The sequence below is a fragment of the Amia ocellicauda genome, chromosome 1, assembly GCF_036373705.1.
Source record: "Amia ocellicauda isolate fAmiCal2 chromosome 1, fAmiCal2.hap1, whole genome shotgun sequence".
NCBI lineage: Eukaryota > Metazoa > Chordata > Actinopteri > Amiiformes > Amiidae > Amia > Amia ocellicauda.
In genome coordinates this window covers 38,691,138-38,704,435 of record NC_089850.1, presented here as the reverse complement: position 1 = coordinate 38,704,435, position 13,298 = coordinate 38,691,138, and the positions used below count along the sequence as shown (strand labels likewise).

General features: G+C 34.9%; 1 protein-coding gene across 1 annotated transcript in view; it reads right to left on the bottom strand.

Moving 5' to 3' along the window:
• The window catches only part of klhl29 (kelch like family member 29), a 202,132-nt gene that overhangs the window by 107,732 nt on the left and 81,102 nt on the right, over window positions 1-13,298 (bottom strand). Inside the window, exon 3 of the mRNA XM_066704121.1 lies at window positions 10,014-10,340. Coding sequence (XP_066560218.1) covers window positions 10,014-10,298 — 285 coding nt within the window. The 5' untranslated portion in view covers window positions 10,299-10,340. The remainder of the gene's footprint in view (window positions 1-10,013; window positions 10,341-13,298) is intronic.

Genomic DNA, 13,298 nt, shown 5'->3' with positions numbered 1-13,298 from the left:
AAGTATGAATGTGTATTCAAGCACAGGTTGGCACATACACACTTAAAGGGAATCTGACTGGGCTGTTATTTGTTATGTTTTGTATTTTTTTTTCCACTGGATTACACAACTGAAATACTTGATGCCTACAACTTGGCTGACATTGATTGTTCATAGTTTGACTACCAGGAACGGATTGAATGAGAGGTAGCGCGTGCCTTATGGGAACTGGATGTGTTAACAGCATGCTTCACAGTCTTAAGTCACACTGATCACTTAAAGGAGTAAACACTAACTGCTCTCCAGTTCAGCTTACAAAAGGCATGTCGTTTCTCAGTGTTGTTGTAAAAGTATTGTGCCAAAACAGAAACAACATTTTTTCAACAAAATCATATTCTCCCTCTAAGGAAAAACTAAAACAATCAAACAAATGTGTAAATATAAGTCAGTGTTGGTATGCAGTAGAAATCACTAACAAATCAGAGTGGATAATTTACTGATGAATCATATTTAATTAATATAACAATTTGCACAGTAAAATCTGTAATATTGGCTTAATTATAGTGCACAGCATTGTGAACTGTAGCATTTAAAAAGTGTCCATCATCAGAAGTGGAACATGTATAAGTGCAGTGAAAACACTAAAATACCTTAGGCTTTCATACAATTATACCATATTGAAATGCTGTAGTCTGATTCAAATCTGAGTTCCATAATTAGCAGATTAATATATACCTAACAGAACTGCATTAGAAAAAGTGTGCTCTCAAATATTAGCTGAAATTATAACAACTGTGCATATCCATTTACAAATAAGAATCTTGTAGTCACTCACAAGATTAAGCGTCTCACAGGCCACAGCATATATATGTATCTGTATGCTTAAGTGTGTTCAGAGACTTTTGATGCTTGTTCCCAGAAGGTTTAAAAAAAATCTAAATGGTTTACTTTTTCCAGGCATCAATGATCCTTTGAACTCACACACACAAAATAAACCCAAAACAAACAAACAAAAAACACACAGTTTCTGAGACTCCACAGTGCTGATTGGTTACAACAGCTGTTACTCTTAAGTACCAATTAGAAAATGATCACATTACCTTATCTAGAGTAATTATGTCTTTATAAACAAGAATGGATTCATTTAGGGAGAAATAAAGAATGAAAGTAAAAAGGCACACACTAGACTTTGTCTGCATCTCTGGCACCCCTACTTAAAGGCAAAGCATCTTTTATCACCCCCAGGCTCATCAGTAGCGTTCTGGTTGCCAAGGGTGACTTTTTGATATTGTTTTGGTATGACTTTGTTTTATGCACTCTATGCACTCTAAGCTCAATTACAGTCTCTATTACAATATCAGCTGAATGTGGGCACATTAGCGACAGAGAAAGAAGGAAATAATAACATTGGCTTTTGTTTTATGTAAGAAGTAATTTTTCTCTAAAATAATTTAAAAAATGAATGAAACATTTCAAAGACGCTAGCAGATGGTATTTAATTCAACGTCAAAGGCATTAAAACCTGGGGAAAAAAAGGCAGTAAAGGCACTCCATTAATCACAATAAAACCAGGAACAAGACACCATAAGCAATGTATGACTCCAAATGTATTTATTATTTATAGACACTTTATTCAAATGGCTATCTGCAGCGCTCTAGTGTATTGTGGACAAAGGTAGGGTTGAAAGGGCTTGGTGTAAGTTACGTAATGAATCAATCCTTGGTTTGCAGAATTAAAGGAATATCGTTAAAACAAGATCTGCAAGCTCTTAAACAAAAAACAACGTATACCTGTGTTTGTCTGAAAGCTGTCATTTTGTTAGGGAAACTGCTTGCACCTAAGTTTCCTAGTAACACTGTTGATGCTGGTTACATTTTAAGTACATCCATGCCATATATTAATGGGGTAGTCTTTGGCAAAATAAAATTCTTTATTTAATGTATTTTCATTTGAATTAATCTGCAGCACCATATTTAAACTTCATTAAATTGGGGCATAAAAAGTTAATCGAAATGATGACAACTGAATTTAGATGCAAACCACAAGGTGGATATTCTGGGAGCACATCTACCTTTTTCGTGTTAATTAAAGACAATGTATATGCTCCACAAGTATACCCCTCTATCACATTACACCAACTGAGTTAGCCAGATTCAATCCAATACTAAGACTAAAACAACACAGTGACAATGCAAAGGCTGAAAATTATGAAAAACTGTAAAACTACATAAGAAACTGTAATCCATCCAGGTTTCAAGGATTCTGACAGCATTGGTATCACACTTTTCAAAATGACAAAACCTGCATGATAACATTATTGTCTGTAGGTAAAATGAGCATTTGTTTCTGATATAACAAAAATGAGAAGGGACACAAAACAATACTAGATAATTTTAACTAGACTGACTCCCAGAATTCATCTGACCCCCACACCCCTTTATTACTTATTTTAAGGGATGAATCTTTGTAACTCAAGTCTTGTGAATTTAGAATGGATGACTACCTTGGCATTAAAGCCGTCTTTACCTCTTAGATAATACTTTTATGTAAAAAGTTATAAACTGAAGAAACACTCTCAAATATTGCAATGATTATATGTTCAGGTTTATCAGCTTTATAGATTTTGTTCCCTAAGTTAGAGATACAAATCACAGTAACATACTGAATCTGGCATGCTTAAAGTCTATAAACTGCTATAATTTCACACGAAAATCTATTTGTAACGGTCTGCAGAGTTATTTCACTTGGAATACTAATTTCGGCACTGCCAGAATAAACCCTTATCAGAACAATATTACTGAACATAATAATTTAGTTGCAACTATTAATACAAGTTAAATATGAACCCACATTTAATTTTTGATACTAAGCAATATGAAAAGAAAAAAAAACTTGCATTGTGATCGCAAACACAAGCACTTGGTAGGTTTGGATTACATAACCTTACCTATCGGATACTAAATGTCATTGTGTTGTTTATATTTTTGCCTTGTTTATTTTGTCAGATATTTTAATAATCTTGAAAGCATCCACATCATTGTGCTTAAGGACTGAGGAATATTATTTGTCACACTGCAGATCTCCATTGGATATTCACGGCCAGATCAAGATCAGCGTCTCAGATTTCCCCCCCCATCTGCTCATCTAGCATCGCCTGACATGGCGACTCGAGTAGAAATGAAAAACGGAACACACTTATCAACAGACGCATGTTATGGAAGATATTTAAACTAAAAGATTAAAAGAATGGTAGATGGACGATTCTACATTCATTTATTTATTGTATTCTTCCCAAATGACATGTTGCAGCTTTTTAAGCATGAACCACTTTAACAAATTGGGCTGCATGGGAAACTCCTCACCTTCTACCTCAACAGTTGACCTTGTGCTTATTGTTCAGAACTGCAGATAAAATATCAATGTAATGTGACATGATGGAAAGCCAAGACTCGTACAGTTCAGTTAGATACTGTAGCCAATATATTTGAAGCTTCAGATCTCTACCAGCAACAGGAGAGAACAGAAGGCTGAGACTGCACCATACTATCTAATATTACATCTTAACTACTATTATATAGTTGAAGGTTCCAGCAGAGATAGATGTGCCTTCCAATTTCGCACTTCGCACAAAGAAAACAGTATCCATTTTGACACTGTGCTTGATCTCGAGTGGCATGTTTTTAATTGGGTTTCATATATAGCCAATTCAAATCTCAGGAAAACAAAGGACTAACAATGTTTCCACATGTATTTTATACACACATTTTATACATCTTATCTCACCACTTTCTGAAAAGCAAGAACAGTTCTGTGATTAATCTATACTGAGCACTTTAATGACAGTCTGGAGGTTGGTTGGTTCAAATCGGGGCTATTTCAGAGACCGACTGTGGGGGTGAGCTCCCAATAGCCGTATAAAGCTGGCAGAGCACCGAGATCAATGCAGAGCTACAGAGACTGAACACCATGTACCCTGCTGAAGAAGGAGAGTATTTGATTAACATATTTAAGGATGTTCTCCTGCAAGTCTTCATAAAAATAATTTACAAAATACAAGAGCATTTTGCCTAAGGTTAACATGCTGCATTAGTATTACAGGCTGGCCTCTCTCGGAGATGATGCAGCGAGAATGTGTGGTACAGTTTGTCAATGCGTTCGAGATAATAATGAGACAGACTGGAGCCAGTGGTTTTCCCTCGGCACCTCTCAGATTTGATGAACAAACTGTGTTTGTAAAGTTCTGGAATCACCCATGAAGCACACAACATTGCCTGACTATTGTGGGAGGTTTCAATTCAATGTTTTTCTGTTGTTTTTTAAAATACCTTGATGAAGAGATAAAGTCTGCAGGCTAAATTTCCAGTAACCAAACAGGAAGACTTTACAGGCATACATATAAAAAACAAAAAACAAGAGCTATTTTAACTTTGCTTATAAAGAAGGTAAATGTTTTCACATGTAATTAGATATAGAAACTCCAATCTACGGTCTTAAACCATTAAAGCTCCACAAAACCTGAAACCCAGAAAGGCAAAATAAATGGTTTATAGCCTCTTTAAACAGAAAACTAATGCTACACCTCAAGGCATTAATATGCCTTGTACAAAAGCCAAATACAATTTAATTGCAAAGTTCATGTTCTATATGCATATGAAAAACAGGTATAAACAGTTCCCTAAACAAATTCTGCAGGTTCATTCAAATATATATACACACACACACACACATATACAGCTGTGGGAAAAAATAAAAGACTACTTTCTGAACTTGGAGTGGTCTCAATTTTTTCCAGAGGTGTGTATATATATATCCGTGCACTACAGTGTCTTCACCCCCATGAGGTGCTGGCCCAGATAAGGCAAAAATATATAAAAGAAAATGTAATTTTGTAGCCATTGTGATGCGAATAAATATTATACAAAAGTCTGGTCTAAATACTGAATAAGTGAGAGTGTGGCTACAAAATTACATTTTCTTTATACATACACACACACACATACACATACTTACTCTGGGCAAACTTAGGTTTTCACAAATTATATATATTTCTGCATTTCAGCTAAAAATATGTATTCATTAAGTTGTTCTCTGTGTATTGAATTAACTATAGACCTTTAGTATAAGGAGCCTTGGTGCTTTTTCTTCTCTTAACAGACATCATCACAGAAAAGGTCTAAAAGTTAGTCTGACAGCTGCCAAATAAGCACTGTTAAAATTAAGGTTATCTTGCTCAGCTTCAAATACTAAGTATGCATGGGTCAACAATATCTAATGCTAGCCATTAGTCAAGAAAGTCCACCTGAAACACTCAGGAGATTCTGTAGCCACAAATGTTGTAGTCGGACTCATCTAAAATGGAACATTTTGGCCTAAATGCAAAGTGTTATGTTTAGTGCAAACCCAACACAGCACATCACGCAAAGAACACCATCACTACTGTGAAGTACGGTGGTGGCAGCATCATGCCATGGGGAAGTTTCTTTTCAGTTGGGACTGGGGCACTTGAGTGGAAAATGAATGGAGCAAAGTATTGAAAAGTCCTTGAGCAAAACCTGCAAGTCCCCTGCAAGAAAGCTGAAACTGGGACGGAAGTTCACCTTTTAGAACTACAACAACCCAAAGCACACAGACAAAACTACACTGGAGTGGCTAAGGAACAAAAAGGTAACTGTCTTAGTCAAAGCCCCGACCTCAATTTAATGGGTAACTTGTGGCATAAATCAAAGATTGCTGTCCATCAACGCTCCTCAAGGATCCCCTTTGGAGTAAAAGTTTTTTTCATTGGGGTGCATGAAGCAATAATTCAATTTTTGGGTCTGAATTTACTAGAAGATATATACCTTTATCATTAAATATTTTCAATAGAAGCCATGCTCTAAACCAGAAGTGTTTATTCCTCCCCCTCTCCCACACCATACAGTAAGTTTTCACACATCTGTAACTGTGGAGTCACAGCTCTGTCAGGCATTTCTACAATCTGCACAGAGCATTTCACTTGTCTTCTCATTACATACAGAGAACACCACTCTGTATTAATAGGAGGTAGGTTTATCAACATAACATTTGGCAAACTGAATGAATTAACATCAGGTAAAAACAGAACATCCTCATTAGAGAAATAAGAAAAGTTTTGCTTCATTGGAATTAGTTTCCCAATACTGAATTTGTATTTAATGTAACTGAAATATATTTGTCCTTGTCCTTTGTTTTGTTTTTCACTGGTATTCGAAATCATTAATAATTAGAAGGTGACATTTGAAGTTAATAAAAATGAAATACTACCTCTTCTTTACTGTGGCTTATTTTGTATTTGGTTTGCCTGTTTCATGCCCAGATCCATCTTTTAATATTTAAATGACCTTCCTCCATTTGTATGATACATATACACCAGGTTTTAATGCTTTGCCGCTAAATCATAATACAAAAAAATAGAATATGTGGCTTAGAATTTTGACAATTTAAAAATTTATTCTTTTTAATACCACACACTGTGCCACTTTTGAACACTCATTCTAATCTTTTACTGGGGGGTTCTTTCATTAGTTTGACAGCACAATGAGAGACCTCTACTTTCTCATAGGCTTGCAGAGAGACCTTCCTGATACAACACTTTCCAGAACTCCCTAGAATGTGGTTTAAATTTTAATAATCTCCTTTCCAAAATAATTCTTTGCAACACCATGGCAAGGTTATCATAAAATTTAAATTTCAGTTTTGCTGAGCAGACTGCCCCAAGCCATCCTTACTTTAATTACAAACTATTCTTACCATTGAAAAAAAAAAAAAAAAAAAAAAAACTAACCAGACAGAAAATAGTCTATATCTGGAGTTAAAATGCATTTAAATCCCAATGTTATTCAAGATTCCATATTTAGGGTATAACCTTTATTCTCAGAATGCCTTTCCTTGATTGTCAGACATGTAAAATGATGTAAGAGATACATAAAACTAAAGAGACTCACAGCTTTTATATAATTTTGATACGATTTGGGTTTGTATTGTTTTAATAATAAAGCAGAGGTCATTGAACTTATAATAATAATATAATGACATTCTGGAAATGCACACTAGATCTAACTGACTACATTTACATCTATATACAATGACGAGGTGCAGCAGCCCTGACACTTCCTGCACACAGAATAACCTCAGGTTGGAAGGAAATGCCAGAACAGTTTAATCAGATTTGGGCATGCAGTTCAATTGGCATAAGGCTTCATTACATCAATCAATCAATCAAAAGAAAGATGGTTCTCAAAAGGAGGTCACCAGTGCTAATAAGACAGTTTTGAGCCATTTTCTGTCTATGTAAAGCTGGATCACTACTGGATAAACACGGTTGGGAAAAAATAAAAATAAATTATATATAATACATGGATAAAACCATAATCATACCTGACAAAACACACACTACTTGATGGTCATTGCTTGATGAATATCCATAAATGCATAAATGCTTAAACACACTGCTTATCAAAACCTGATTAACCTACATGGCTGGTTACAATGAGAAAACAGGTTTGGAATTTTTAAAATTGTATTATTTGTAAAGCAATTCTGCAGGTTCATTCAAAGCTGAATTTGCATAGAAAAATATTTGGATTTGCAATTTCTAAAGCCATTTTAAAAATATAAATTTCTGTAATAAAATATTCCATGAATTAACAAATTTGTATGAATCATTGTAATTTCCTCATTGCCTGCAGTTTATCTTTGTAATTAGAGAAAAGCTTTCCAAATACAGTCAGAATGATTGCCAAAACACTTTTCCATTTCAGACTTATGCTTTATTGAGTTAAAAGACAGAACAAGTTTCATATTTTGTCATTACATTTCTGTCCCTCATGTGACTGATTGAGCACATATAAATCAAACTTTCTGCTCAAGTCACAAAATAGTATTACAGGAAGAAACAAGGCACGCACCCATTGTCAAGTGAGACATAGATATTATTAGACAGAACTTCAGATTACGTGTGTCTGACCAAAACATAATAATAAATAAACCTCTTATTGTGAACCATCAATAAAATATGCATTACATTCACACAAAATTCCATCTGTAACTGGGATCCATCTCTGAACAAGCACCGCTAGTTTTACCAGGCTATTGATCCAGAAAGTAAGGAATAGTGGCTTTAAATCCAAACCCAGGCATCTATCTTTTACCAAACGGATGAAGAAACACTGATCTCCCCAGAGTAGTAGAATAAATAACCAACCTCCCACCTAAATTAAATGCCATTTATATTATGACAGTATTCCTCATTCATTACCAAGGACAGCAGAAACAGATGGCACGCTTCACATTTTAAAAATTATTCTGAAACAGCACAAAAGCAGCTCTCCTTTTTTCCTTTTGTAGGAAAGGAAAACACAAGGCTGACAGGCGGTATTCAATTTTTTTTTCTTCTAATCTTATAACATGGGCAGAGATGGAAGATCACTATGATTCACCTTAATACTGTCTAGCAGTTCCTTATTTAATAGTGCTTCTGAAGAAAATATCATCCATCACAGGAAACGGTACAGCTGGTGACTGGGCAGGAAGGAGACTTGAGCTAAGTTCCTTCAACAAAGGTGACAGGTTTGTCCACATGGAAACTGAACTCATAAGCTGGGATCCAGGACAGTTTTAATGCATACAGAGCTCCTTCATGAAACAGGAATCATATCTCTAGCAAAGCAGAATTATTATTGTGATTGTTACTATTATTTAATTATAATTACTTTTTAAATGGATTATAATAATTTAGCATGGACCATCACAATATTTATGCATGTCTTTACTAAGTGAAGATAGTCTGGGAACGACCAAACTGACCATCACAGATTCCTGTGGATTCAGATAGTTCAAAATCATTGCTATAGAAATGGATAGGGCCAATCATTGGGCCAATTACAACAATAATATCAGTAATTCAATCTGATTCAAATCAAGTGTTTTAATGTAAGAGAACATCCAATGTGTTCTTAGATTTCCATTCTATATTGTTAATGAACTGATGATAGCATATTTAATTGTATTTGTTTTTAATTGACGTACATGAAAAGATAAAAAACAAAACAAATTTAAAGCAGAGGCTTGACTGAGTCTACCCAATGGCCTATAAAGACACTAGAGAGAATATTTAGATCAATCCCATTTTTTCTACCTTTTCTTTTTCACAAAATCACCTCAATGTGTAAACAAGTGAAAATGAATCCTTTACCAGGAAATAGCTAATACCTAAAGAAGTCCAAGTGAAGCAGTAATAATAGGCCATTTACTACACCTTTTCCTTAGCCACTGAGAATCAGACACTGCAGGATTACAGTTTCAAAAACATACGTTATCAGAATGGGAACAGATCTCAAAGGACAGGCTGTGCTTTTGCTGACTCAGGTAGAATCTGTTATTTTTTTCTGATCTGTGCAAAAGGATGTAGACCACTCACAAAGACAGCTGAATGAATGTCTGTTGTACAGTTCCAGAATGTCTAGATTTTAGCAATGTTTAAAACTGAAGTTATTGTACTCCTGGGAATCGTTCATAGGTAACTGGGTTTTAATGTACCAGTAGAGGGAGTTTATATATACATGGATATATGACTGATGTTAGAATAATTTGCAGCACAAATAAATTAAAGCAACAAAAATGCCTTATTTACCTTCGTAAGCTGTAAAAAATAAAGTATTATTTTCACCATTCACTAACAGTCAGGCCTGACAGACGGGTGTTTTTGTGATTCAGGTTGAACATCAATGGCCATAGTGTGAAAGTAATGAAAATTAGTAAAGATACTATATATTACTGCAGGGAAAATGGAGGCATGTTCCTAACTTTTTTTCTTCCCCAATCCCTTCTCTGATTACACTTTTACATGATCCACATGCAATACCTACTGTCCTACAGAAGATGGCACTTTACTTACTGTGGTGAAATATTATTCAAGAAGTTAAATCAGTGTTATGGTTGCAAAATAACAATAATAATAGTCGTCGTCATCATCAACATCACCATCGCCGGGGTGGGGAGGAAGGTGCTTGCCTACCTTTGCCGTGGACGTGGTGGGAGGGTTTCCCACACGCTTGACTCCCAGCTCGCTGCTGGCTGTGGTGCTGGCGACAGTGACGGGCGTGGGGAGAAGGGAGGGGATGACGGGCAAAGGAAGGAGCCCGGGCCGATTGTTGCCGCCGCTCAGGCCGGTGCTGCTGCTGCTGCAGTTGTTGACGCTGTTACAGTTGCTGTTGATCCCATTGTTCAGAGTGGCGCACCGTTCCCTTCGGTCCCACACGTTGCGGTAATCTCTCTCGAAGCGGTTGTGGTGCCGAGACATCTCCAGGGAACGCTCTTCTTCTCAGAGGAAACTGGAGCCTGCCTGGAATGCAAAACGAAGACATGTCAAGGCGCCAAACTGACACATGCTGCACAAATGAAGCCCTCCTGCGCTGGCGCACATGCCACTCAACACAACTTGCAGTTCAGAGAACCAGTACGTAGAATAACAGGCTTGTGCTTTCTTACTTTAAAAAATTAGGGAAAGAAGGTGCTAGCATGTATGCCCTCTTGTGTCTTTTCAGTTCGAAACCTCTACAATGTCACTAGATTGCATTGGAATAATACTCGTTAACAAAAATCTGTTTGCTTTGGATGAGGGTAGGTCCAACAGTGTTTCAGCCATTCCTTATAGGACACAGTGATGGAAGTTCAAAAGGGGATCCTCCTTTCTAAGCAAATCTAAATTCTTTAATAACAAGCGACAGCACTGAAAAAGCCCCATCCTGCACATCATTTAAATCCGTCACAGTGGACTCGCTGCACAACAGAAGAATGCTTTAAAAGGAGACCCGCATAACAGATCAGTTGACTGCGCTGCGATCTCAAAACGAAAATGGGTTATTGCTGAGACCAAGACAGGAGTGGAATCAGAGGACCCTGATAATCTATTGCATGGGTGGTAACATGGACACAAACCATCTACCTCTTACCATTTTAATGGCATTCAGTCAGCAAATTGGCTCATGCATAACATTTCAGCAGATACCACCCAAACAGCGATCTACCTTATATTATAGTACAAGCATTCTTCTCTCATGAAATTTCAATTTGATTTATGTATTAAGCCTTTACTGTATACGTTTCCATTCTGGTAACCATATATAAATATATTATCCCTGGTACAGAGAGAAAGTAAATACATGAATGAGATATTTTCACTGTCTTGATGTTTGCCAAACATGTCAAATAAATGGCCAGGGCTTCTTTCATGACAGTACTCAGGGCTTCGGCAATGTAGAGCATTATTTTCACATGGAATTAAAGTCATCAGACTGTTCATGCTTAGAGAACAAAAAAAAACTCAGTTGACTGGCAGAAGAATTGTGGTAGATTCCACCATTTCAAAATAGACCAGGGTAAAAATACAATACAAAAAAAAGCAGCACTTTCACCTGATTGGCTCAGTGTGGACCAGAAGTCCCCATATGTTCACATAAAAATATCCTAATTGGAGCTGCTGTACAGGTACAGTCCAAAGGGACCTGGAGCAGGAAACCAGGGGCAAAACAACCTCCAGGTGAGGTAAAGAAACATGACAAGAGTGCTCTTACAAAAAAAGATGGTGCATAAGCAGTCCTGTGCATTGTACAGAAATTGCAGACCTCACAAGATTGTATAAAGATATATATATACATACACACACACATATACATACATAGATCTATATATATACATACATATATATATTTTTGTTGTTGTTGTTTAAATCTGAAAATTGTAAAAAAAAAAAAAAGACTAGTAAAGTTAAGCATGTAATTATATTCTGCCAAGAACAAACTGCCGTTTCAGCACTAGGCATGACCTTCAAGTAGCCTATACTTTACAGACCCTACTACCATCTACGGTAAGTATGTTTTCTTATTAGATTAACTATATGAAAGTGGGATTTATTTGGAGAATTGTCTAAATGGCTCATACAAATACCATTCACCAATATGCACAGTAACATTTGGTCAAATAGGTCTATATTTCAAATATTAATAATAATAATAATAATAATATTAATAATAATAATAATAATAATAATAATAATAATAATAATAATAATAATAATATTATTATTATTATTATTATTACGATTTAAATATCTGTATAGGTTTATGTACATATTACATTCAAAACCTACATGGTCTTTGTTATACAAGCATTACATTTGTTTTTTATTGAAAAATAAAGATTTCCCTTCAGAATTGTTTTAGGTTGGTTGGTTGGTTGGTTGTTTTAGGACAATCTAAACTTGAGTGTCAGACTTTACATGTTTAAAATATTTATGTATGTCATAACTGCTGTAAGGCAGTGTAATATATATATATATATATATATATATACATATTTATATATATATACATATTTATATATATATGTATATATATATTTCTTAAAAAAACAGGTCTAAAATCAGATTTACCTCTCATATTCAGATGGTGTACAACTATGTTATTTTGATGTGTGTGAAATGTCAGAAAATGTATAAAACAGGAGATTGGATTTCTTAAAGAAAAATATTATTTTAGACAGTATTGTAAAAGTTCTAAAATTGCTTTTGATGTATTAATACTTAAGGAATAAATAAAACCTGTGACCCTAATCTGTAATTGTTTATTTGCAGTCTTTGGGTTTATGATGAACATACTGCATTATTTAATATATAGTTATATTGTATTTATTTTTATTTTTTTACAAAAACAAAAACTATACTATGTATGTAGTTAATCTTCTAATAGTTGTTTGCTCATTATCAAGATACATGTGTAGGGGGAAATATTGTGAATATAATAATATTAAAGCTTTCATACTTCGGACAATCTCTTTCAAGAATATATTGTTGTTATTATAAGTTGCTCATAATTTAATTTTAGGTTCTCATAATGTCAGCTTAGTATCGCATAACTACTATATCATCATTATGATGGTTTCAATCTCTTTATGAGATAGCCAGCCCTCTGAGAATAGTAGTAATAACTAAATAAGTTATGATAGAGATGTAGCATATATTTAAATATATGTCTAAATGTATACATATATTTTGAAAGAAATCACACCCTTATTTAAAATAATGTTATTCTGCAACTCTAGTTGAATAAATAATGTTCAATAGTTTAATGATTTTATCACTGATATCCTTTCAGAGTTTGCTGAACACTGATTGATTGGATGGAGTGAAAGTACAATTTTACAACTTTTAAATGGGGTGTGAACTCATTAACAAATATTTTTAATTCACAGATTCCTCTGAAAATTAAACTGAGAAAACAATAATGCAGAGAATAGCAATGAA